This window comes from Canis lupus, chromosome 12, assembly GCF_011100685.1.
Source record: "Canis lupus familiaris isolate Mischka breed German Shepherd chromosome 12, alternate assembly UU_Cfam_GSD_1.0, whole genome shotgun sequence".
In the NCBI taxonomy this organism is placed as follows: domain Eukaryota; kingdom Metazoa; phylum Chordata; class Mammalia; order Carnivora; family Canidae; genus Canis; species Canis lupus.
This window is the reverse complement of record NC_049233.1, coordinates 12133924-12158282: the sequence shown is the minus strand read 5'-3', so window position 1 is coordinate 12158282 and position 24359 is coordinate 12133924. Positions and strand designations below refer to the sequence as shown.

The 24359-nt window shown below is 52.5% G+C and overlaps 1 protein-coding gene across 12 annotated transcripts; it reads right to left on the bottom strand.

Moving 5' to 3' along the window:
* Positions 1 to 174: 174 nt before the first annotated feature.
* On the bottom strand, positions 175 to 24359 carry TJAP1 (tight junction associated protein 1). Of its 12 annotated transcripts, none has more exons than XM_038554160.1 (12): positions 24244 to 24335; positions 23650 to 23747; positions 23190 to 23215; positions 7771 to 7868; positions 6949 to 7074; positions 5104 to 5132; positions 4201 to 4362; positions 3887 to 3953; positions 3634 to 3663; positions 2791 to 2898; positions 2599 to 2682; positions 175 to 1924 (listed from the first exon to the last, which is right to left on the bottom strand). In XM_038554160.1, the coding sequence occupies exons 4-12, from the start codon at positions 7771 to 7773 to the stop codon at positions 842 to 844; spliced, it is 1692 nt and encodes a 563-aa protein (XP_038410088.1). In that variant the 5' UTR covers positions 7774 to 7868; positions 23190 to 23215; positions 23650 to 23747; positions 24244 to 24335; the 3' UTR covers positions 175 to 841. The 12 variants fall into 12 exon arrangements, with proteins under 12 accessions (XP_038410088.1, XP_038410085.1, XP_038410086.1 ...); XM_038554157.1 differs by lacking the exon at positions 23190 to 23215 and adding an exon at positions 14612 to 14746; XM_038554158.1 differs by lacking the exons at positions 23190 to 23215; positions 23650 to 23747 and adding an exon at positions 14612 to 14746 and having other exon boundaries at positions 24244 to 24351.

Genomic DNA, 24359 nt, shown 5'->3' with positions numbered 1-24359 from the left:
CCTGCTGAGGTTACTTAAGGTGCACTTCTCCCACTGCCTGATGCTCTGTGGCCACAGACACCCCAGGCAGAGCGGGGCAGGGGACACTCACTAGCGAAGACCAGAACTCAGCTAGGACTGGGAATGCTCAAGAATGGGGAGAAGACTGCACAAGGAAAATCATTAAGAGACAAATTAGGCCATGTCAGTAAAATAGTTTTAATTTTAAAATAGTCATCGATGTGAAAACGTCCCAAAGCTGGGAGTAACAGTCTAGAGCCAAGGTTGGGAGGGGGCCAGGCCTCACCCAGAGCCCAGCTTGAGGCCCTTGAGGCCCTCCCTCTCCTCCCTTCCAGAGGGAGGATGGACACAGCGGAGGCGAGCCCTGAGTGAGTCCTCTCCCTCATCCCCCAAGGGCCCCTTGAAGGCAACAGCTCGTACAGAGGACTTGAGGGGAGAGGAAAGCAGGCAGAAAATAGAAATTAGAGGTTAATAATCCCAACGACATCCCCCTCCCACCCCTGGAAAAACAAAGAAACAAGAAAATCCGTGGGTATGAAAGGGGGATGGAGGATAAACACTGATGTAACAGACCCCTCAGGGCCCGAACAGCCCAATTTGGGCTGACGAAGGTTTTTGAGCCCCAGCTGCATGTTACCTTTGGGGAGTAAATATTCCAAGAAAAAGGGGAAAGCCATGAGGCAAGCTGGTACCAGTCAGTGGATGCAGTTAAAGGCCCGGGGTAGCCGCCACCTGACCCTCCCTGCAGAGGGGCAGACAGCAGTGCAGGCCTGAGGGGGGAGTGCTGGGGTGGGGCCTCCAGGGGGCCCCGTGCAGCGGTGGCAAGAAGGCAACAGGGGCCCTAGTTGAGCAGGTTGCCCTGCTCCTGGGCCTGGGTCAGGCTGTCCTTGCGGTGCAGGTGGTGCACCCCCATCCTCTTGGGGCTGCGCTGGGGGCGGCTGGAGCTGGGGAGTGCCCAGGCCCTGCCCGAAGCCTGAGAAGAGACTGAGCCCTCCTCGGCGCCACGGTCACTGGGCAGCAGACTCTGGCATTCTTCCTCAGGGCTGATGGGCAGGTTCAGCTCTTCTTCCTCCCTGAGAAGGCCAGAGTCCGCTTCCATTGGCAGCAAAAGCCCACTCTCACCAGGTGGGGAAGGTGCCAAAACCTCCTCGTCTCTGTCAGTGGGGCTAAGAGCAAAGTGGCGCTGCAGGTCAGGGAGTGCGTCCCGTCCAAAGGCTGTGCGCTGGGCCACGGCAGCTGGAGGTGGAGTGCGGTCCACGAATGCCCGCTGCCAGCTAGCTAGCAGGTCCTCCTCAGAGCTGGCAGGGGCGTGGAGTGCTGGGGGGAGGGGGCTGGGTTCACGGTGGGGCGAGGCCTGGGCCGAGGCAGGGCTGCTGGGCACTGGGCTGGGGCGGGCCCGCTCACTGCCCTCCTCCACCAGGCTCAAGGAAATAGCCTGGCGGGTAGCGTACGTGCAGTTGGGCAGGGGGCTGTTGCGGGGGATTCGCACCTTATCCTCAGAGAACTCTATTACCTTGCGGCCAGGATATAGCGGGTGTGGTGGAGATGGGGTGGGGTAGGGGCTCAGCTTCTCAAAGGTTGGCAGGGCTAACTCCTCCTCTGGGGAAGCCCCAGCAGTGCCCAGAGAGTGGCATTCTCCATTGGGTTGTGGAATGGGGCTGCCCAGGGCCGGGGGACCAGCTGAGTCACCCGAGCCACCCCCACTCATGTCCACGTGCACAAAGACATCCTCGGCCAAGGGGCGCCCGGCACTGCCCGACTGGGCTGAATTGAGCAGGAGAGACTCTGGCTTCTCTAACACTCGGGCAATGACCGACGTGGGTACCACAGCCCCCGGTGCCAGGCTAGCAGTGGGGCCCAGGCTGGCGGCTTCTTGACCACTGTGCAGATGTTTCCGAACCATGTCCTGTAGCTCACAGGGTAGCTGGGGTAAAAGTGGGAGAAGGGAAGAGGGATATGAATACTCCCTACCTCAGAAATAATGGCTACCACACACAAGCAGCAACGTGTGCCCAGCACCGCGCGCTGGTCTCACTCCATGCCAGGGGACAGCCTCGTTTCACAAACTGAGGCTCAGCAGGGGTGAAATAACTTGGAAGATTCTGAGGAACACAGCATTTGCTCCCAGAGCACTAAGGCCCAGGCCCTCTCAAACTCCCATCTCCACCCCCATCTCAGCAGTGGCTTCTGCCCAAACCAAACAGAAATGTGAGGATCCGTACTGGCCAGCAGCTTCGGGAGGCCCTCTCTGCTCCTACAGACCCCACTAGCTTTGGGCCTGAGGCTAGAGTTTGCCTGCTGAGGTGAGGAGGCCGTCAGGTGGGCCTAATCCCCTCTCCATATTCTTAGGGCCAACTGCCACCCCCACCTTCCTGCATGGGATCCCAAAATTGAGCGCCTCTCTCCCTTCCTGTTCCAGAAATACCAGCCCTGGTGACAGTGGCAGAGTTGACGGACTTGAGAGGAGACATGCATGCAAAGGAAAGGCAAAGCAGAAAGGGGGAGTTAAGGCAGGAGGACAGAGTGAGGTATAAAAACCCAAGCTAGAGGAGTCCTAAGGAGGCAGGGCTAGCATCACAGGGAGGGTGTTCTGCTCACATCAGCGAACTTGTGGTTGCGGAAGTGGGACTTGTTGCACTTGAGGAGCTGCACAGCCAGGTTGCAGTCCAGCCGGTACCGCTCCTGCACACAGAGGCGAGGGTCACCAGCCTCCCCCTCACTCACCCTGGCAGCAGGGCCAGGCCAGGGCACAGCCAGCAGCAGGCATGGGCCCCCCCATGGCACACGTACATTGAGCTCCTCCAGCTTGTTGATGGTGTTCTTGGCGTCTAGCAGCTTATTGGTCAGCTCCACGATCTCCCAGTCCAGTGTCTTCCTATCCATCTCGGCCTTCTTAATCTGAGGCACAAAACTTGTGTGAACCTCACCCACACCCCAGCCGACCTTCCTCCCCTCCACTTCCTCCCAGCCCAGAGACACAGGAAGCCACGGGTGCTGGGGCAGCCAAGGCAGACAGAATAGACAGACAATGGACAGACAGAAGGAGGCCAGCCACCTCTCCTGTTTTCTGGGCTGGTGGTGGGGTGGGGGCTTTTCTGAACATGACCTGCCACCACCTAAGACAGAGGCGATACGAGAGCTGCCCACCCAGAGGCTCTACATAGCAGGCCAGGCAGCTGGACCTGAGGAGGAGTAAGTGTGCAAACCCAGGGACTGAGGGCTTTGAGTGGAGTACTTTCCAGGCTCAAGCTAGAAGAGGGAGGAGGGGTGAGGCCAAGTGGTAGCTGGGGGCACCTGTGAGATCATCTAGTGGAACCAGGAAGGAGCAACAGGCTCATGGCTCTTCAGTTGAGGGACTGGGGCTCCCCTCCCCCTACTCGGCTTGGGCTTGTTGCCACCGCAGCTGAGAAGCTGTGAGTATTCAGCAGTGACATCAACCTGTACCTCTGCCTGAGCCGAGGGCAGGCTCTGCAACTGTGCCCTGGGAGGGAGGCACGTACCTAACGTGCCATGCCTCATGTAAGGAAGAGGACAGCAGTGGGCAGAGGGAAAGGGCTGGGGCCCCAGCAGCCCCAGATCCCAGCTGAGGAGGAGGCCAGGGTAAGGGAGAAAACACACAAACTCAGACGCAACTGCAAAGATCCAGCTGTGGCTAAGAGAGGCCTGACAGGAGAGGGCGGCAACGGCGGCAGCAGCGTGAGGGGAAGACAGGAGAGAAGAGAAACAGTGTGAGCACTAAGACAGTCCTGACTGTGTGGCACACTGCGGTCCCCTGCCCCCTCCCCAAGCCCCAGGGGCGCGGTGGCACTCCCAGGGCAAGTCCCCACCCCCTGCTACACTGGGAGCACAGTGCCAGCCCAACCGCCCCCCACCCCTGACAGATTACCAGCGTGTGCAGCTTGTCCTCCAGCTCCTGGTTGGTCCTCTGAGAGGCCGTGTAGCTATTCTGAAGCCTGGGGAGGAACACCCAGCAGATCCCTGGGTCATGATCTGCTCTCCTGCCCCTCCTTAGCCCTATCTCAGCCCTCCCCAACCCTCCCCAACCCAGGTGCCACCTGGGGTGGGGTGCGGAGGCAGGTCATCCTCCTCCCAGAGCTTTCATTCCCCCATCAGAATCAGATGATCTCTGAGGCCCCTTCCGGCTAACCTCCTAGGAACAGGGGGACGTGTGCCTGTGTAACTGGCCCCTTGTTTCCACACCTGCGGAACTTGTCCTTAAACTTGTCCAGCTCCTCGCGGCTCTGACCCAGCTCCAGCTCCAAGCAGTCCTGCCCAATCTCCAGCTCGCGCTCCAGGGCCTCAGTGCGTCTGGTGGCCGAGGCCAGGCGCCTGCGGAGCTCCTCATTCTCCTGTTGCAAAAGCCTGGGGGTGGGGGAGGATCAAGGGCAGAGGGGCATCAGAGTGAAGACGGGCCAGCCCTGGGACCCCAGGCTGGCCTCAGGAAGGAGGAGGGAATGACATGAACACAAACAACTGGGGGGCAAGGGACTCCCTGAGAAGGAGCCAGAATCTGGGGCAGCAGATTCCATGAGCCTAACAGCCTAACTTGGTGGGGGTGGGGGTGGGGAGAGCAAAGGGGACAGGAGAATCCACCCCCACCCCCACCCCCCAAAAGAATGAGAAAACAACTGCTGTGGGGGGTAAGACTTCCCAGGCTGTCTCTGGTTACAGCCTAAAGCAGCCGGCCACCAGGCCCTCTAGCTCCTGTTTCCCCACTGCACAATCAGGCTGCTCCATTATTAATCTCTTGGAAATCCAGCCCAGCGCTGCCCTCCTCTCCAAAGGCCTCCTGTGGCTGACAGAAAGGGGCACAGGGAGGCAGGCAGCACAGGAGGGCCAGAGCTGGGGAAGGGCTCTTTGACGAGGGCAGGCCTCTCAGAGCACCTACCTCCTTGGTTCCAGGTTCTCTTGGAGCCCATGGAACAAAAACTCTCTCCAGAAGGAATATCCACATCAAGCCTCCCCCCCAGAGTCCCTATACCCCAACCCAACTTTTACTTCTACCTAATACAACGAAAAGCCCAACTGTACCAACAGCCTTGCCTGAAGCTAAGAGGGAGTACTGAGGCAAGGCGGGGCAGGCTCTTGTCAGCAAATACTCACTTCATCCTCTCCGCATCAGTCAGGGGCTCCTGGGCATAAAAAGAATGGAAGCTTGAGGCTCAGCCCTAAACCGACCCCTGGCCCACCCTGCCTGCCCGCCCTCCAAAAAAGCCCTGGAAAGGGCCATGTCTGATGCCCAAACAATGTCATGGAAGTGGGCCCTGTAGAGATGGAGGCAATCCAGTAACGCCTGGACAAGCCTAGATTACTCTCCCATGCCAACCAGAAGGTTCGAGAATCCCTTCTAACATTAACCTTTACCCACACCACTTCCAACCCTTCTCATAATTCTAGAGCAAGTTGCAAATGAGTTCTGGTACCCATGCTCCATCTCCCAGGGGTAAAGAAAGCCTCTCAGCTGTTCACTGGGCTCCTAGTGGGCCCTGTAGACATGGCAGAGACTTCCAGAGAAGTGAAGTCATCAAGCAAGCTACAGTAGGGTTCTGAGCTCTAACAAAGTTCTCCTGGTCCCAGGAGGAAAGATGGGTCAGAATCAGGCCTTACAGAGCCTCAGAAGGAACAAGAATATGGATGAAGGAGAGCCTCTGGACTAGTCTGGACTGTGAGGAGTGACCTGTCTTAGCCTTGTCCTGCTGTGAACCTCCCACCCCGTCCTGCTCAAGCCCCCACACTGGTCATGGTCCAAGAGCCACAAAGCAGGGAAATGTCAAGAGGCCCACTCCAAATGGAGCCAACTGCTTCAGAATGCCAATCACAGGCAGGAAAATGAGGTGGGTGGCCCAGACTAGGACTCTGGAACCAGTGACACCTGGATCTGCTCCCATCCTACCACACTCTGCTCATACTAACCTTGCTGAACCTTAGTGTCCTCATCTACAAAACCAAGGGAATGCCCCCCAGGGTGACACCAGCACAATACCTGGCCTTTTTATTGACTATTCAGTTCCCTGAACTGAAAATGGGCAAGTCACGGCATTCCTGCCCTGAATTGGACCAAAGCAGGCCATGGTAAGCCTGATGCTCAGCAGGCACAGAGGATCTCTCAATTTCTGTAAACATGCAGTGTGTGTGGCAACACAGTGGGGACACAGCAGCCAGGTCAACTACAACACTCGTTTCCTCCTGAGATGAAGCCGAATGGGGGAGGACAGCCAATTTGGAGAATCTTTTTTTTTTTTTTTTTTTAAGATTTCTATTTATCTGACAGAGAGAACACAAGTGGGGAGAGTGGGAGAGGCAGAAGCAGGTGCCCCACTGAGCAGGGAGCCAGACTTGGTGCTTGATCCCAGGACCCCAGGATCATGACCTGAGCCAAAGGCAGACACTAACCAACTGAGCCACCCAGGCACCCCTGGAGAATCTTTCAGTTGCCTGAAAAAGACCTCCTAAGAACCTAACACAGTTCCTGGCAGGGAGCATGCACTTAATAAACATTAGCCCAAAATAAACAAACAAACAAACAAACAAACATTAGCCCAACAAGGCAAAGCTGGAGGAAGGGCTGGACTTCCAGGGACAGCAAAGAACAGCTGGTCTAGTAGGAAGAAGCCGGAGCACCACTTCCTCCACAGAATCCTGGGCTCCAGAATGAGGACCCCTCAGCCTGGTGGGCTGCCTCTTGCAGGAAGAACAATACTGCCTGGGGTCATTTCTGTTGAGCTGTGAAGACTCTGGGGTTCCCTGCCATAGGAATATGTGCTCACAGCTGTCCTATAAACAAACCTACATTGGCCTGGCCAGCAGTGCTGCAGCCAGGAGATCCCAAGCATCTATGAGAATGCCAGCATCTGGCCCAGAAGTCCCCTCAGATGAGAAGAGTCAGTCAGACACCCGGCCTCAGGGGCCCGCATCTACCAGCCAGGGTAAGAGTAGGGGTCTTCTGACCTCCTGCTCCAGCCGGGATCCTGGAACCTCCAGCCGCAACTCCCGATGCTCAGGTGGTGCCTTACGGTATGGTTTCTTAGCCGAGGCTGCACTGGTCATTCTGGGAGGTGAGAGCTCCTCAGCCTGCTGTGGGGAGCAAGGAAGGAGGAGGTTCAGAGACATGGGCAAGAGGCCTTTGGCCTTAGGGAAAAAGGACAGTAAAAAGGATATACGTAGGAGCCACTGGGACACACACAGGCCTGGGCCCTTGCTGGGGTCATTAGAAACCTGGACCCTGGTATATCAGCACTCACTATCAGGGGAGTGTGGGAGGGGACAAGGACCCAATGTGACCAGGTGGGTGGGAAAGGCAGGACCCATGGCCTGAGTACCAAGAAGAATGGACACAGCCTAGGAGTGGGACAAGGTATTTGAGAGCAGCCCACTGCTCGCCTTTGTGGGCTTACAAAAATGCCTCAGAGGGAAAAACTGTTCCATCTGCATCAGTTTCTTCAACTCCAAACTGGGGATGAAAAGAGCACCAATTTCATAGACCTACTGCAAAGATTACATAAGCCACTAACCTCAGTTACCTGGCACTGAGGAAACGTTCCATAAGCGTAAGCTCAAGAAAACCCCCACAATAAATAAACCAGTAACCAGAAAGTAAGGGTCTGAGGATGCTCCCTCAGCCCAGGCTCCACGTGGGGAACGCCAAGCCTCCCTGGCCTCCACCACTCTCTTTTCATCAGCCCCCACCAAAAGGGGCCACCTGCCTGCCCCTCACCTGCCAGCCTCTCTGGAAGGGAGCCAAGGCGGGGTGCAGGCCTCACAGGGACATACCATCTGACTGTCGGCAGCTCTCTCTGTTCCGCTGTCCTGGAGTTAGCCCTCGGCTCTCCGCATCCCACAGCCCCTCCACTTCCTCTAGCCGATAGCTCCTGAAACCAGAGAAGGGAAGAAAGTGGAAACCAGGTTGTCAGCTGCGGGTCCGTCAGTGCCACAGGCCAGCCTACCCAGTCCAAGAAGTGGAAGGTCCCCCAGGGAGAGATAGGCAGAAAAGCCATGGAGCAGGGGATCTCGGGTAAGCAGTGGAGGCGGGAGAGGACAGAAAGCACTGGGCTCCTTTCTCCATGAAAGCACTGTCACAGGCCCAGAGAACACACGTGTGTATTGTATGTGTTCATGGTCTCCACTTACCACATGCCTGATTCTGGAATAGGTCTGGTCTTGTCTTATCCCTATCCTACCCCACATCTGTCCTATTCATCACCCAGGCCTCTCAGAGTCTGGAAACTAAAAGATTTGGGGAACACAGCTTGCAGAAGAGAACACCAGAAAAAGGCCTAATAGAGACTGAGAAGATGCTGGGAGAGAATCCTAGCAATGTTTCCAGGAGCCAAAGAGGACTACTGTGTGTAATGGTTGTAAACCATTTGTAATGAGGAAGGGTAGGACCAAGAGAGTAAAATCTGAAAAAGCAGCAGAGGAATGACTGAACAATCTCAACAAGCTTGATTCTGTAGCCCCCACCTCCCTCACTTGCCCCCTTCCAGATACCTGCCCATGTATGAATGGCTGTTACAACGGTGGGAAGAGCTAGTGGTATCTAGTGGGTAGAGGCCGGGGATGCTATTAAACATCCCATCACGCACAGGACAGCCCCCGCAACAATGAATTAGCAGCATACAATGTTGACTGCACCCAGGCTAAGAAAGCCTGAGTCTGGGGAGCTGAGACACTGGGCTCTATCTAGCCTATGCTACTTCTGACACACTGTGTGGCCCAGGCTAAGTCCTGCACTGGTTACTCTTTGACACAGAGGTGCCTGGATTGAGTGACCTGCGAGATCCCCTGCAGGTTCTTGGGAGCGCTGAGCTCTGCCCCCACCTGTAATAAGCTTGGCTGCAGCATGGGGGCAGCAGTCACCACAGGGACCAATGGAAGCAGTAACCTTAGGTGGCTTGGGCATAAACAATCCTGCCCCTGCCGCCGCCGCCGCCGCCGCCGCCGCCGCCGCCGCCGCCACCACCACCACCACCATCCTCCTAATAGAACTGGGGGCTGAGGGAAGCCTTGCGGGCTAAAGCATGTGTACCCGCTGTCGGGACATGCCCTAGCCACGACTCCTGTCACATTCCAACAGAGCCTGAGGCAGGAAGAATGGTGAGGGGGTAGGGAGGGCGGGGAAGCAGGAGTGGCCTCCCTCCTGTCTGGGCAGCCTGGTCTCTGGCTTGGAGTTCTGGGGGGAGCTGGGGCATGGCAGCAGGCACGAGCCGCCAACCTCCACCCCTTTGATGGTGAGGCGGACATGTCCCCACAGGGCACATGCGGCGTGCTGTGTGGAGCTGACTCCCTGCACAGGAATCCGGGCGGGCCCAAAAGGACAGCACATTCCTGGGGTGTGGGGGAGCAAACAAGTCACCCCCGCAGGTTCCCTGGGGCTACCCCTCCTGAGGGCCCCAGGGTGGGAGCTCCCATGGCCTGGGGGAGAGAAAGTCCCAGAAAGTCCCAAGCCAGCCTGGATAGCTGGATGCTGATACTCAGAGGCTGTAAGTACAGAGTATATGAGTTAGAAAAGGGGACAGCGAGGGACTCAAAGTAAGACACACAGGCAGTCAAGAACCGCTGCAAAACCCAGGGGTGCTCCCGAGTTGAGCCTGCTCCCTTCCCCTTCTCCTCCCCCCATTAGTCCCCTCTCCCTGCAAGCCCTGTTTTGGACCCCCTTGACTGCCAGCCTCTTTTCTTCCTCAGCCCTATCCTGCCAATACCCACTCTGTCCTCTAGGCACCAGGACAGCTGAATGGGTGGCAGGAGGGCGGGCAGAGAGCATCCTGACGTGCTCAGGTATCAGGATCCTCCCTGGAAGGAGAGTGGCCTTCGCCCCATGCCCCGCAGCCCTAGCTCTACTTGTCACACATCCTGCCTCATCTTGATCTCAAGTCTCCACTCCCTGGCCTCACAGCACATACTCCCAGGGCTTTCCTGGCCAGAGAGCCTGGCCTGCTGAGGGGACAGTGTGGAAGTGGCTGGCAGGGAGACAGGGGAAGTACTACAAACACGGACGCTCCAGGATGAATGGTGCTGGCAACGGCAGGCAGTTATCTTTCCTGGCCAGAGTCTACTCTTTTCATATACATCAGAGCCGCAAGGAGGGGAGCCACTCCCAACTGGGGAAGCAGAAGGCGGTGCCTACTAGGGAGAGTCTGCTAGGGAGCCTGCAATGTCCTCAACACAAGCCCGTGAAGGGCAGTGAAGGGCAGTCCGTCTCACTCTACTCCCTGCCCCACGTCCATAAATACTAGTACATGTTGAGGCCCTAGCTCCAACTCCTGAAATCTGCTAAGTGCCCTAGATCCAGCTCATGATGATGTGATTGGGGGTGGGGGGGGAGAGTGGCACCCAATTCTAGCACTACATAGGAATGCAATGGGCCTGACAGGCCACTGTCCTTGACTGGAAGTTCAGCAGGGAAGGACAGACCCTGGAGTGTGAGAGCAATGCCAGGTGCACTGGAGAACAAAGCAAGAAGCAGCAGGATGCCAGGCCCACAGCCAGGAGAAGATAAAAGGTGAGCTGCAAGACAGCAGAGCAGTCCCACTGGGAAGACCTAGCCACCAGGTGCGGCCTCCACTGGCCACGTCTCCTTCACCCAGAGATTCCCACGTTGCATTGGAGTGTTTCAGCCCAAGGGGACTCCCAACCCGATGTCAAGAAGAGGAAGTCCCCGGGGAAAAGCAGCTGGATAACTCAGAATGGGATATGGGCTATGATAAGCAAGCGAGCAGCCTTTGGGGTCTCTTGGCCTCTTGCTGCTGAGCTGGCTCCAAGGCACCTCCAAGAAAATGGTCTTTTGGGAGGTCTACAAATTGACAGAGAAGAATCCCAGACTCCAAGAGCTTCAAGGAACTGGGGCTTGAAGAAAGCTCAGGATGTGGTCATGTGCACTACCAGAACAGCTGTGCGCTGGGAGCCAAGGCTGAGGCCCAGGTGAAAACCTCTGGCTAACCCAGTCTGGTCCGGGGCCCTTCAGGCACTGCTGAAGGAGACACCCCAACAGCAGTGAGAAGGGAAAGTGCTCTCCTCAAGGCCCCTACCCCACTGAGCCCCGCCTCCCGCCTCCCACTTCCTGCTCGGCATAGCATTCATTCCTCACTCACTCAAACTCCGTGAGGAGAGCCTCAGCCAGCTCTGCTGGGGTAGAGGGAGAGGGGGGTGAGAGCTTCCTAATTGCCATGTTGCAATCCGCCAGTCAGTGCAGGCCGCCTGTTGCCGCCTGCCTTGTATGAAATACCTTCCCCTGATTACAGCCCATGGGGCACGATTAGCTGCCTCCAGAGAACAAAGTCTACTTTCATTAGAAATGGGACTCAGCACGCACAGCAAACCTGCACCGTGAACCCACTGAACAGCTGAGCAGAGGATGGTCAGAGGCAGATATAAGGAAAAATGTGTGCTAGACATTGACTGGGCAGTCGCCTTTAATCAGAGGACCAAAAACTTGCCCAGCCTCCCTCTTTAACCAGGAGATTGGACTCACACCTGCTCCCTTCTGTGGCTAAAGCCCGGATGTGACCAGGGCCTTCCACCATGGTCAGGGGTCACCGTTGCTAGAGATGGAGCAGGGTAAGGAGAAACATTCAGAATCCTGATTTTCTCCAAACCATATCCTTCCTCCCACTCTCTGCAACACCCGAAGGTAGGTAACAGCAAGAAGGTTCAAGCCCAAGAACCAGGGCGCCCTCTCACTTCCTTCTGCCATCTTTTCTGTTGGTCTGTCCAAGGGCAAAGTCAAAGGTGCAAGAGAGGAAGGGAAGTCTGAGCACCCAGCTCTCCCCCAGCTGAAGGAGACAGGAGTGTGGCTCTTTGACTTTTCAGACTTCAGCCTACCCCAAGGAAGGTCTCCTTCAGCTGCCCCAGTTCTGCACTACTACCTCACTCCACCCTCCCCAGTTCACTTGCCTTGCCCTAGGAAGACCAAATGCTTCCCCTGCTCCCCACATCACTCACACTCTGTAAGAAATGATGGCCCCAATAGTGTAGGTGAGTTCAGACCATTTCTGAACCTACTGACAGGCCTTTCTACTCAGAGCTATCACTGACTCAAGCAAGTGAGGGACCGTCAGGGATGGGCCACACATCACCACAAAAATCATTAAGGCTCTCCTTCATAATTCACCTGAAGAAAGTCAAATAGAATCACTCAATTAGCAATCACTACTGCTTCGAGAATGAAAGGAAACCAGCCCTTTTCCAGAACACTCCAGCTGTGTTTTATGCTGCCTTAATGCACCCCCCCCCCCCCCCCGCCCCGTGGAACTCAGCAAGACACAAGTAACAAAAACAAACACAGGCCCTTCCTAAAGCCTCAATGCTAAAACACGAATGTCTGATCACACAGGGACCAGTGCCTCCTCTGAGCTCATCCTCAGCTCTAAGCCCTAGATAAAGAGTCTGAATTCTACGGGTCTGGAAGAAGCAGCGCTTCGTGGGGGCAGGGCACCCTTCTGCCATACAAATCTGGCTGCTTCTCAAGCTTCTGAAATTCAGGGTCTGCATCCAATTGAGGCCAAAGAAACACAAACTACCACCCTGCAAAGGCCAGTCCTTTAGCCAGGTAATCCAGTGGAGGCCCCAGAGATTGTCCACAAGGACCTCCACCCCCCATTAATACAGCCCCTCTCCACCTTGAGTCCTTCAGCACATCCAGCCCATCCCACCCAAGCTGGCTGGGTTCAGCCCTGCCCACATCGCCCCCCACCCAATGCCCCTCCTGCTTTGCTACCAGCCCCCAGTTTCCGGCATGCAGCTGTTCCTGAGGTACATGAGCAAAGCCCTTAGCAATCCTGGGCGCGTGGCAGGCAGGCAGCCAGCAGAGCATGGGGTGGGGCCTGAGCAGGCTCTGCTCTGGGCCGATGACTAGGCTGGAAGATGCCAGTCTGTGCCCAGACCAGCCCTGCTGCCCCTCCAACAGCCATGCCTACTACCCCCCTCTGGGCAAATACAACCTCACCCTCTTGGGACAAGCTGCCTGCGGCCCTGACCTGGCCTTCTGCCTGCTCTAAGCGGAATCCACTGACAGGTTTTTAAAAACCAAAGTGGCTAGGAATTATTCTGCCCCAGAGTAATCCTGAGGACTCCCAAGCTAGTGCTGGGGACCTACGAGAGCTCATCTGGCTCCCACCTGAGCAAATATCCGAAGACTATGCAGCTGGCCTCTCACTCAAGCAAACACTGGACAGGAACAAAGGGGCTAAAGACAACAATTGATGATGATCCAAGCAACCTCCCCCTAAACAAAGGGAGGGCCAGAAAGTCCCCAGGATCAACCAGCACTTGACAGCAGTCCCTATGCCCTTACCGAGGGCAGGGCAATGTAGGGGGTGGCCTGGAGCCAGCCCTCCCTCCACTCCAGGCCCTTTTTGTTTTCCTGGTCAGAGCCCAGTAACCAAGGACTCCAGCTTGCTATTCCCGACTCAGGGTCCCTACACATCCATGCAGCCCCTACACCCTCTCACTTTTACACATTCCCACCCCAGACTAGCAGGAAGCTCCCTGTGTCTTCCTCCTGGTCCAAGAGAAACAAAGCCCACCCAGAGGGCTCTCAAGTCCCAAGTTCCCCCACCCAGCCTACCCTGTATGCACTGCCTCCAGAGGCTGGAGCCAGAAGGGTGGCTAAGGAGTTACCTGTGCAGAACACCAGCAAGCCCCGAGCAATTGGCCTTCCTGCTATCCCCAAAGCCCCCTTCTCCTATCCAACCCTGGAAGAAGATGGGAGTCTGGTGGGAGCTTCTCCATGGTAGGCTGTTCACCAGGCTCCCAATCTGAGACCAAGGCCTCTCCCAGGCTCACTGGGGAGTCCAAAGCTGGGTCCTCCCTGCTCTGACTGAGGTTGCCCTTCCAGGTCTTCTCGGCTAAAGTCCACCTGAAGCTCCACACGTGGAAGGCGTTGGGGGGCCAAACTCCACCCACTCCACTTACTGGAGCAACAGGTGCCATGAGCTATATCTCGGGTGAATACCTGGTTCTGGACTATAGCTTTCAGCTTCACTCTCTGTCCAGGGAGCTTCTCACAGCCAGGCCACAGTTTTCCTCAAACCCCCTACCTTGAAGAGAACCTTGCAGTTGATCCTAAATTATTATCCTGGAGTGAGAATAATGGGAACACCATTCAATCTTCCCCACGTGACAAAAGGAAGCAACTATCCAGTTGAGAAGAAAACTCCCCTCCCACTCTAGCTCCATCTGCCTCAGAGGTGTGAAACAGAGCATGGAAACTGCAAAATATTCTCACACTCTATAATGCTTGAAGAAGACTGAACAGAACCTCTATCCAACTGTTTTAAGGGATGAGGCAGCTGAGGGATAGAGAATGAGATACTGACTGAGGGGAGTGTGGAGTTGGCAGAGGCCAGCAGCAGGCTGGCAGATGGGCAGGTGTCTGTGTACAGGAAATCCCCTCCCCTTGCCTTAGAGGGGGCACATTCCCTCCTGCCCGCCCCCCCCACCACCACCCCAGCAAGGAGATGGGAAAATGGACAGACAGCAGTAAGGACAAGAGCACAGAGGAGGCATGAGGTAAGCTAAGGGGAGGAGGCAGCCAGGCTGGGGGTAAGGGCGTGTGTGACAGAGGCACTGCTGGTGGTACCGCCAGGGCAAGTTAGCTGGCCCACATCAGACTCACAGGGTTAGTGTCTTCTCCCCAACCAGCCAGCTCTCCTGGTTAGCACGGTTAGCGTTAGCGACAGACTCATGGCAGATGCCCTCCAGCCACTCCATATAAACAGACAGCTTGGTTGAGAGCAGCCCAGCTCTGGAGCTGCAAAGAGAGAGCAGAAGGAATGCCAAACTGCAAGATGCCTGAGGGAACACACTGCACTCTTCAGAAGGGGAAGCTCCTCCAGACTTATCACTAGACACCTCTGGGGCTTTCTCCCATCCAAAAATCATGCCAGGTGGAAGTGCAGCATACCCCCTGCCAACCAGCAAGGCCAGCTGGCTGACCCCAGGGAATAGGGCTCTCTGGTTGGTCAACCAAAAGAGAGGAGAGCTGTGGTGGAAGGAGGCACTGCTGCCAGGTGCAGCTCTCCTGTCTTGCCTTTTCCCTGGACACTGCTGCCAGGCTGCACCATAGCTCCAAAAGCTGGGTTGTCAGAACAAAGCCAGCCACAGCTGCAGCTGCCACCCATCCCATGTCTGTGCCAGTAAAGTCCACCCCACCACCTCCCACAGACTCCAAGGCAAGGGGCCGGGAGAGAACTGGCCCAGGGATCAGAGGCTGCAACAAGAACTGCATCGAAGGCACAATACAATGGGGCAGTGTATGACCTGGCCCAGAGCTGGGCCAGCCAAGGGAAGGGGTGGCACACTGCCACCTTTCAGTTTCTGAAAGGCCAGGGGGATGGTGCTTCCCAGGGAGCTAGCCCCAGAGGAACCCAAAGAGCAAGGATAAAGGAAAGCCATGCTGCAGCCAGGCTCCTCAGACTCTGGCAGCGACTACTCCACTCAAAATGAGCAATGCCCAGAGAGGCTAGCGTTCCCATCACAGCAAGCCCAGGAAACAGCAGAAAAAATCTTTCCTGTCACTTCCAGAACCACTCTAGGGGAAATGACAACCTCTAGCTTAGAAATCTCAAGGCAAATGGAGCCACAGTAGTGAAGTCCAGAAACACCACAAGATGTGACCCCTAGAGCAGAGGAGCTACAGCAAACGTTGCAGCAAATACTGCTTGTGCTTATAGAGAAGGGCAGCATGTGGGCAAGGAAAAAAAAAATTCCTCTTTTGTCTGGAAAGCCCCGTGGATAATGAGATGACTCAGGGCAGAGGGAAGAGAACAGAGACCACCCTGGCACCACATATGGGCCTGGCCATTCTTCCAAACCTAGGTTAATCATTCCCAATTGCCTACTCCTGGGGCTCCCCGTATTACTGACAACAGCCCCAGAGCTCAAAAGGCCAAGGCCTGACTAAGGAGGGGGATATAACCACCTAGAAGAGAGAACAACTCTTCTATAGGCTCTGACCTCTTCCCTAGATTGGTAAGAAGGCAAGGCCATTGACAGGCTACCTTCAGAATCCTCGCCCACAAATAAAACTGAAAAACACCAGCCAGGTCTGGTTTGCTTTCAAAACACGGCAGCAAGTAACCTAGGTAATCCAAGGTTTTAGAAATCAGGGACTGTCTCTGCATTGAAACAGAAGTTGAAGTTGAGAAATCAGGTACGTTTACTCTCTTCCCAGCCATAGATAACAAAAGGGTGGAGGGAGAAATGCATGAGGTGAAGCAATGATGCCCACACCGTGTTTATAACCATCCCAATTCCCAGTCAGGGCACTCCTGCCAGACAACTTCATCTCAGGATGAAGAACCATCCCTCAGAGATAACCAGCATGTCTGCCGTGATCTTCACTTCTAGTAAAGATTCTGCATCCCTCCCAAGAAGCCAGCCCCAGAGGAAGCCTCTAAGCTGGGAAGGAGGCTCCAATCGGGGCTACTTGACCTGACTTGTTAGGTGAACAGAGCAAGCTGAAGAACAGCATGAACCACTACTGAGTTGTGTTTATTTTACAAGAACTACATAATTAGGAATGTCTAGAAGCACAGAAAAATGATTCGAAGGATACAGGGTAGTTCTCTGTCTCTGGGAAAGGGGCTTACACAGGAGCAGTGGGGGAAGAAAGGGAGGGTGTTTTTACTTTTTCTTTTGTGTATGTTTCTGTATGCCTAGTCTCTCATGCAAGGACATAGATCATACTTATGATGAAAACAGAATTCCTGGACAAACAGGACAAAATCCTTCCATCTGCACTGTGCTTTACCATCCCGGAAGTCATTTCCCTTCCACTTGTATGTCCTTTGATCCTTGTGGCCTCATGAGGCCCACAGAATAGGTGGAGTTCTCCCATTCTGAAAGGAGAAGACAAGTGACTTGCTCAAGAGCACAGAGAGAACTGGGATAGAACCCTGTTTCCGATCCCACTGCAAAGCATGGAAGACGGCCTCCTCTAGCAAGCCAAAGGAAAGCCCTGACGATTCTGCCCTGATGTAAAGACCCTCAAAGGTTTCTGAGACTGAAGTCCCCATGGGCTTACCCGGGAATGCACAGAGGCCACTGTTCAGTACCCCAAATGATAAATTCAGCTATCCTACCATTAGTTGAGTGAAGCTAGCTGAATGAAGCACACAGCGAGGCTAGTGCAATCTAGACTGACTTCCCAACAGGCAGGTCACTTCCCCCACAGTTCACTGGGAAAGCACAGAAGCTCTTCACGAATAGGGGGCCATGTCCTTTACAGCTTCCAAACGTCACCTCACAAACGGCTGGCGCTTATGAGATAGTAACCAACAAAGAAGAGGTCCCACTTTCACACTCATGGCCAGTCCGGAAGACTCAGCCCCTTTGAAGCCTAAGCATACACAACACAACCCAGTCCTGCTGGCTCACCCAATCTCCTCTCAAATCTGCTGAACATACAATGCCGCTCACCAGCCCTGCCAAGATGCCATCGGTGAAGATATGCCACATTGCAATGTGCGCTCCCACACTGAGGGACAAGGGGTAGAACCCAGGGAGAACTCCATCACGTCACTTTCAGTCACCAGTCTCATCCTTTTGATTTGTCTAGGCATTAACTACTAGGGTTGTAGTAGTTCCTGGCTGTGAGCATGGAGTACACCTAGAAAGAAATGAGCAAAACAGCCAGAAAAGCAAGCAGGTTGTGGGGCACTGAAAGGAACTTAATGAGTAACAAAGAGGATGCTAGCATCCAGACTTTGTAGAAGATGGTGATTAGCAAGAAAATATACCGGTGTGTACTTCACTTCTGCTTTTAACCTCTTCTGCTGACTCAGGGATATGTTACAAGAACATAAGAAGGCTAAAAAGGGAGAGAGCTAAAGCCAAGCACCTGGAAGATCATTTAACCACATTAACTCAACTCTAGACAATAATTGGTAATGCTATTGCTAATACTATCATCTTTTGTTTATGCAGGACCTTGCTTCCTAAGAGTTCAAAGGATTTTGCCAGATAGATCCTATCTGCTTTCATTTCAAGAAGGAAGGACCAGTTTGGGTCACACAGTAACCAGGATAGCTCAGCACCTGCCACGGAGAGCCCCTAAGAAGGTTTCAGAGATAAAAGATCTTGCCCTGCGTAGGGGAGGGACAGGTTAACAGCCATCTGCATTACAGTTTGGGACATGTTTTCAGAGCCTAGAGGAGAGGCACCTGGCTGGGGCAGGGGTTCAAGGACCCGACAAGGAGGCTGCCCTCTGAAAAACTCAAACATATCTTCCTCATCTGGACTGTAAACTCAAACTGGCATTTGAGCACCACTGGCATTATACAATTAAGAGGTCTAGACTTCTAGAAACACATTCCAAACACATTTCATTGGTGTTTTGGGGGAACTGGTGCTCTATCAACTACACTAAAAACAAAAAGGCAAAGAATGGACAGTGAACCCCCAGCTACCAGCCCTATTTCTGGGGAACATCTGAGTTAAGTCCATTCTGTGACACAAGATCTTTAAAGTCCTTAAGAAAACTAGGGGAACATGAATCCTCAAACACCCCCATCCAGTCATCCACAGCTTTAACTTCATTACAAATCTACCACCTATACACCCCCACCTATATCCACCAAGGTCACCACCACCAATCTCATATAAAGGTGATCCATCAGACAAGTCATTACAACACAAAAGATGGGGAGAAACATCAACTCTTTGCATAGGCTACTCAGGGATGATGTCCCTGACCTCATCTTTTATGTTGCTTCATTATAAGAAGATTCTCCCAATTTTACTCCCACCTCAAAAAGGCTTCTGGCTACCTGGCAGAAACTAAAAGGCTTATTCCAGCTTGAAAACAACAAAGCCTTTTCTTATCCATTGTGTTTTCCAGAATAGCATTCATTTATTAAACAAACATTAACTGAGTATCCTTCACGTAACTGTTACCATGCTACACGCCATGAACTCATTATCTCAAATGCTCAAAACTCCTACAAAAAAGATATTGTCACCCTCATTTTATAAGGGACAAGACCAAAAGTCCTACTAGTTAAGTAATTTGTCCAAAGTCACACAGCTGGTAAGAGGCAGAACCAAGATTTCAGCCAGCTTGGCCTCGCTCCAAAATCATACTCTATCACACTGCTCACCTTACTGTGAACTCCCCACACCCTCATCTCATGATTAGGCAGGGTCCCTCTTCAGGAGAGGGTCAGTCAGCTCAGTGAAAGAGGCCAAGAAGTAAACAGAGAAATTGCCATATAATATGGTAAGTGCTGGAACTGAGGTTGCCCCCACAAAGTGCTGGGGGGGCCGAGAGGAGGAAAGGAAAGCAGGGAAGACTCCTTACTGGAGGTGACAGATTGAGCTGGGTCCTAGGGGATAAGCAGAGTTTCAGAGACAGGTGAGCATCATGGAGAGGGAAATGCACAAGCAAAAAAGAATAAAGTAAATAGATGGCCCTAAAGGTTCAGGAGTAGTGGGAAATTCAGGAGCAATGAAGCACAGAGCAGATGAAGTAGAGTGACAGTAACTCAGGCTAGAAGGTTGAGTTTGGGCCAGAGTATAAACAACCTTTCTGCATGCTGAGCTAGAGTGTAGACTCTCCTGAACAGGGGAGAAGCCAAGGCATTTTTTAAAAAGATTTTATTTATTTGAGAGGGAGAGGGAGAGAGAGAGAATAAGCAAGGGCACAAGAGCAGGGGGAGGGAGAAGCAGACTTCCCGCTGAGCAGGGAGCCAGAAACAGGGCTGGAGCTCAGGAGCCTGGGATCATGATCCAAGCCAAAGGCAGACGCTTAACTGACTGAACCACTCAGGCACCCCAAGCATGAAACTCTTGATCTTGGGGTTGTGGCTCAAGCCCCACACTGGGTGTAGAGATTAGTTAAAAATAAAATCTTACAAAGAAATAAAGAAAGGACAAAGAGGGAGGTAAAGGGTGAAGGAGAGAGTGCATTCCAGACAGCACGGCTGGTATGTGTAAAGGCCCAGAAACCAGAGAATAAGTTCGCAGAGCTGTTAAGAGGTTGAATCCAGGTGAGAAACCACGGCCTAGTTTCCCAGAGGTCCTTGGCACTCAAAATATGGTGGTGAGGAAATGGTGAAGGGATTATATACAAAGATTACACATAAATAAGGGGTGTTAAAAGAAGAAATGGAGGGATGCCTGGGTGGTTCAGTGGTTGAGCGTTTGCCTTTGGCTCAGAATATGATCCCGATGTTCCAGGATCTAGATCTGCATCAGGCTCCTTGTGGGGAGCCTGCTTCTCCCTCTGCCTATGTCTCTGCCTCTCTCTCTATCTCTCATGAATAAATAAATACAGAAATCTTTTTTAAAAAAGAAAGAAAGAGAGAAGAAATGGACTTCAAAAACAACAAAACCAGAACAGTAAAGGCAGAGAACCACCTCCAAATCCATCAGCCTTCACCCTGCAGTTCAATCATTTGCTAAAAGGAGGCCAGAATCCAGGAAGTCTAAGGACTTGTACCAAAACACAAAGGTGTACTCTGTGGAGATTACACGTTCCAGCATGCTGACTGCAGCACAAATCGAAATAAAATACATTATCCTGACATATATCGCTCCTCAGTTAATGGTGGAGGGGAACAGCCACTGACAGAGACTAACTCTCAAAATCTCATATATGCCACAATAAGTAGAAAAAGGTGATCCAAGAGCTAGGTCGGAATTCCCAGAAAAAGCCCTAAGTCTTGAGCTCCCTATTCCTCTGAATTCTGGTCAGACATCAGGCAGACATCAGGCGCGTGCCTACTCAGTTGGCCAGGCAGTCAGTTACTAAAGAAAAAGATGGGCCCTGAGGGCGTGTTAAATAGACAGGACGTGACTCAGAAGGAGGGGAAGAGTGATTCTTAAGTGCAGGGCAAAGGAAAGCCAGTCAATCAAACCAAGGGCACACCTCTGCCCCAAGGCTGCACACACAGGCCTCCAGCTTTGCTAAAGAGACAGCGCACTGCGTCAGGACCTTCCTCTACCACAGGAGCTTCAGCAGAAGCACATCAGTTTTCCACTTTCCTCTGAAGCTGAGGGGCTGGCACTGTTTAAAATGCCACCTATTGTTTTCTCTGTAGTAGTTTGCTACCTACTATTTTTAAAACTAAGATGGGTAAATAAATAAATAAATAAATAAATATAAAACTAAGATGACATCCAGATTAAATTGCCTATGAATTTAACACTATGGCTACTTCAACTGCTCCTGTCCGTAATCAAAGTCAGAGATGAGCCTTTTACTTCTGTCTACACTGATACACACACCCTTTTAAGGTATGCTAAGAGTGGACCCTCAGGTCAGCCTGCTCACCCAACCCAGGTCCAAGGTTTTCCAAAGGGCAGTTACCAAGCTGAATCATGAAGAAAGAGTCCAGATTTGGCTAACGTGGCAGAGGGCTCCCTCCCACAGTCCCTAAACCAGTTTTTCTCTCAGAAGGAGACAGCTGTGAAGATCTCAGCTCCTAAAACATGTTTGAAATAACTCAAAAAAGTTTACTACTACCTAACCATCATGACAAACAAGAGATGCAAATTGCCACTAGGCATATTTAATAAAGGGTTAACTTCATACCAAGTCAAAAAAAAAAAAAAAAAAAAAAAAAGCTCAATTGCTGAAGCCAGATCGTCTGGTTTCAAATCCCAGCTCTGCCCTTTACCTTGAGCAAATTAACTTCTCTGCACCCTTATTTACTCATCTGTAAAATGAGGACAATAAAAGTATTTGCTTCACAGGGTCGTTATAAAAATTAAATTAGTTAATACATTTAAAGCACTTACAACAGTGCCAGACACACAGAATGTGCTCAATAAGTACTATTATTGTTATAGCTCAACAGCAAAGATAATTCTAAAACTTCACAACTTCAAACGGGAAATCATGGGCATTTTAACATCACTTTAAGTAGTTTCATGAAGATGTTCTCACTATATGCAACATCTCTACTATCCAAAAGCTGTGCCTCATCTCTCTAACATCACGACAGCAGCTCAAACCAGTACAGGGTCTCCATAGAGAGACACCAGGTTCAATCGTGAAGCAGAAGTTTGTACTGAGACCTGATCAACAACAAATACGTATGGAGTGTCAGTCACTGTTCTAAATACATTAATATATTAACTTATTTAACCCTCACAACAACTTTATGAGATGAGTACTCTTACCATCTCCATTTGATTAGAAAGCTGAGGCACAGAGAACTCTACAATTTCCAAAGGTCACAAAGCTACAAAGGGCAAAGCCAGGATTTGAACTAGGAATTCTGGCTCCAGAGTCAGTATCTTAATTTCTCTGTGTGCTCCCCACACTGTCCTTGCTCTAAGGAGTATCCACAAATGATCAGAAAGAGAAAGCTCAGGCAGCCTGGATGGTTCAGCAGTTTGGTGCCGCCTTTGGCCCAGGGCGTGATCCTGAAGACCTGGGATCGAGTCCCACGTCTGGCTCCCCGCATGGAGCCTGCTTCTCCCTCTGCCTCTCTCTGTGTCTCTCATGAATAAATAAATAAAATCTTAAAAAAAAAAAAAAAGGAAGGAAGAAAGAGAAAGCTCCCAACCTTTTATTAGAGTCACAGCTAAATAACATCAGTTCTTCAGATACCTGAAGGTATTGAAGCTGGCCTAGTAATGGTGATTTGGGTTGGTTGTCTACAGCAAGCCTTTTGTAGGGAGACAGACATGGTTAGTGAGGAGTCTTGGATCAAACTAGACCTCCCAATCTAATCATGGAGCAGATGTCAGTCATGAAATGAGCTTCTGTAAAAAGCCTGCCCCCAACTCTGGCTTGGGATGCTATAGGAACTCTGGAAAGGCATCAAAGGAAGTGAGGACCATATTCACTGTACTTTGTGGCTCCAGACCCCTTCCCTTTTCTCTAACCTCAAATCCACTATCTCTTAAGACATGCTTAGTCTGGCTAGTGAAACTGATTTTCTTTAAATGTGGTTTGATGGGGGGAATACATGGGAAAAGAAGAAAGCTATCAGAAAAGTTCTACAATTCTTTCCTTCCATCACCACACTGATCCAGACTGTAAAACAGTTCTCACATATCAGGGATCTCAAGTACAGACAGTGATACAATAAATAATCCCAGAGCTTTACACCAGACAACTCGACCCCTTACTGATAAACTGACTTGGGTTTCTTCTCCCTAACCTCAACCTGCTTTTCCTCCTCCACTGACCCCACCTACCCACCAAATCCACAAACCCAAAGGAATACATGAGCTTTTCTTACCCAAAGAAAGATCAAAAGAAGTAGACCTGTGCAAGAGTAAATTCAGGAGTTGGTGTCAGAACACAATGAGACTTTTTCCTCATGACTCCCCCTCCGATCTGTCACCCACCAATCTCTACTTCAGGTAGGATGCCAAACTTAAGATATGATGGGGAGATCAGAAAAGATACAGCGAGCATGTAGGAAACTGCTTGTGACAGGGATGTGTTAAAGTACTTTCAGCCTGATCTCTAGGTCCTTGACCATGTTCACTTGCACAGGTGAAGGCATACAAGGTTCAATGCTACACCCAATTCTTAAAAATCAGTGTACAATCTAAACAGAACACTAACAGACCACAGGCAAAGGGCAACCTCCATAGAAAAGAGCCCTTTTCATACTACTTGACTCTCGGTATCACTCTGAGCCCATGCATACTGCTTGCCGGGAGCATGCCAGCCTGTCACTGGAGCCACCTTACCCGCTCTGGGGTTGAGAGCTCGGGCAAATCGCTACCTCTTCTTCTTTCCAAGCAGGCACTGTGATTTCTTCCAGTCCCCGGGGCCCCTGAGTCTTCAGCTGAAATTGGGGCAGATGCTATAGGAACTCTGGAAAGGCTGATGTAAGTCTGGAGAACTGGCTTTATAGTTCCCTCCATACCAAGCCTGTCCAGCATTCTCCAGGTCTCTCTTCCCCACTCTCCTCCTCTACGGGAAAGACCTCTTTCCTACCGGCCCAGTACACTCGGGCCTCGGCCACAAGCTCCAGGTTTCTTTACTTTCGGCTTAGAAATTCCCCTCCAATTTGTGACTGCTTCTCCCGGGTCCGCACACCTACTTCTGCTTGCCCCGCCCCGGACCCCTCCCCAAGGCCGCCGCCGGATCCTAGGCCCCCTCCCCTCCGCTCTGCTCCATCTCCCTCTTTTTTTCTCTCCGCCTCCAAATTCCAACATCCCATTTCCTCTTCTTAACCCCGGAGCTAGTCCCTCCTCCCCGCCCCTACTCTGCGTTAGTGTCCCCACGATCCCCCCCAAACTCTAGTCTCCCGGCCCGACTACTCCAATCCCGCAACAAACTTTCTGCCGCTGCCCGCTGCCTTCACGCCGCCATCTTGCCGCGGGGCAGGCCGGGTAGTGGCCAGGGCCGCGGGAATCCCCACGCACCGGGCGCCGCGCGTCATCGGGGGCGTGGC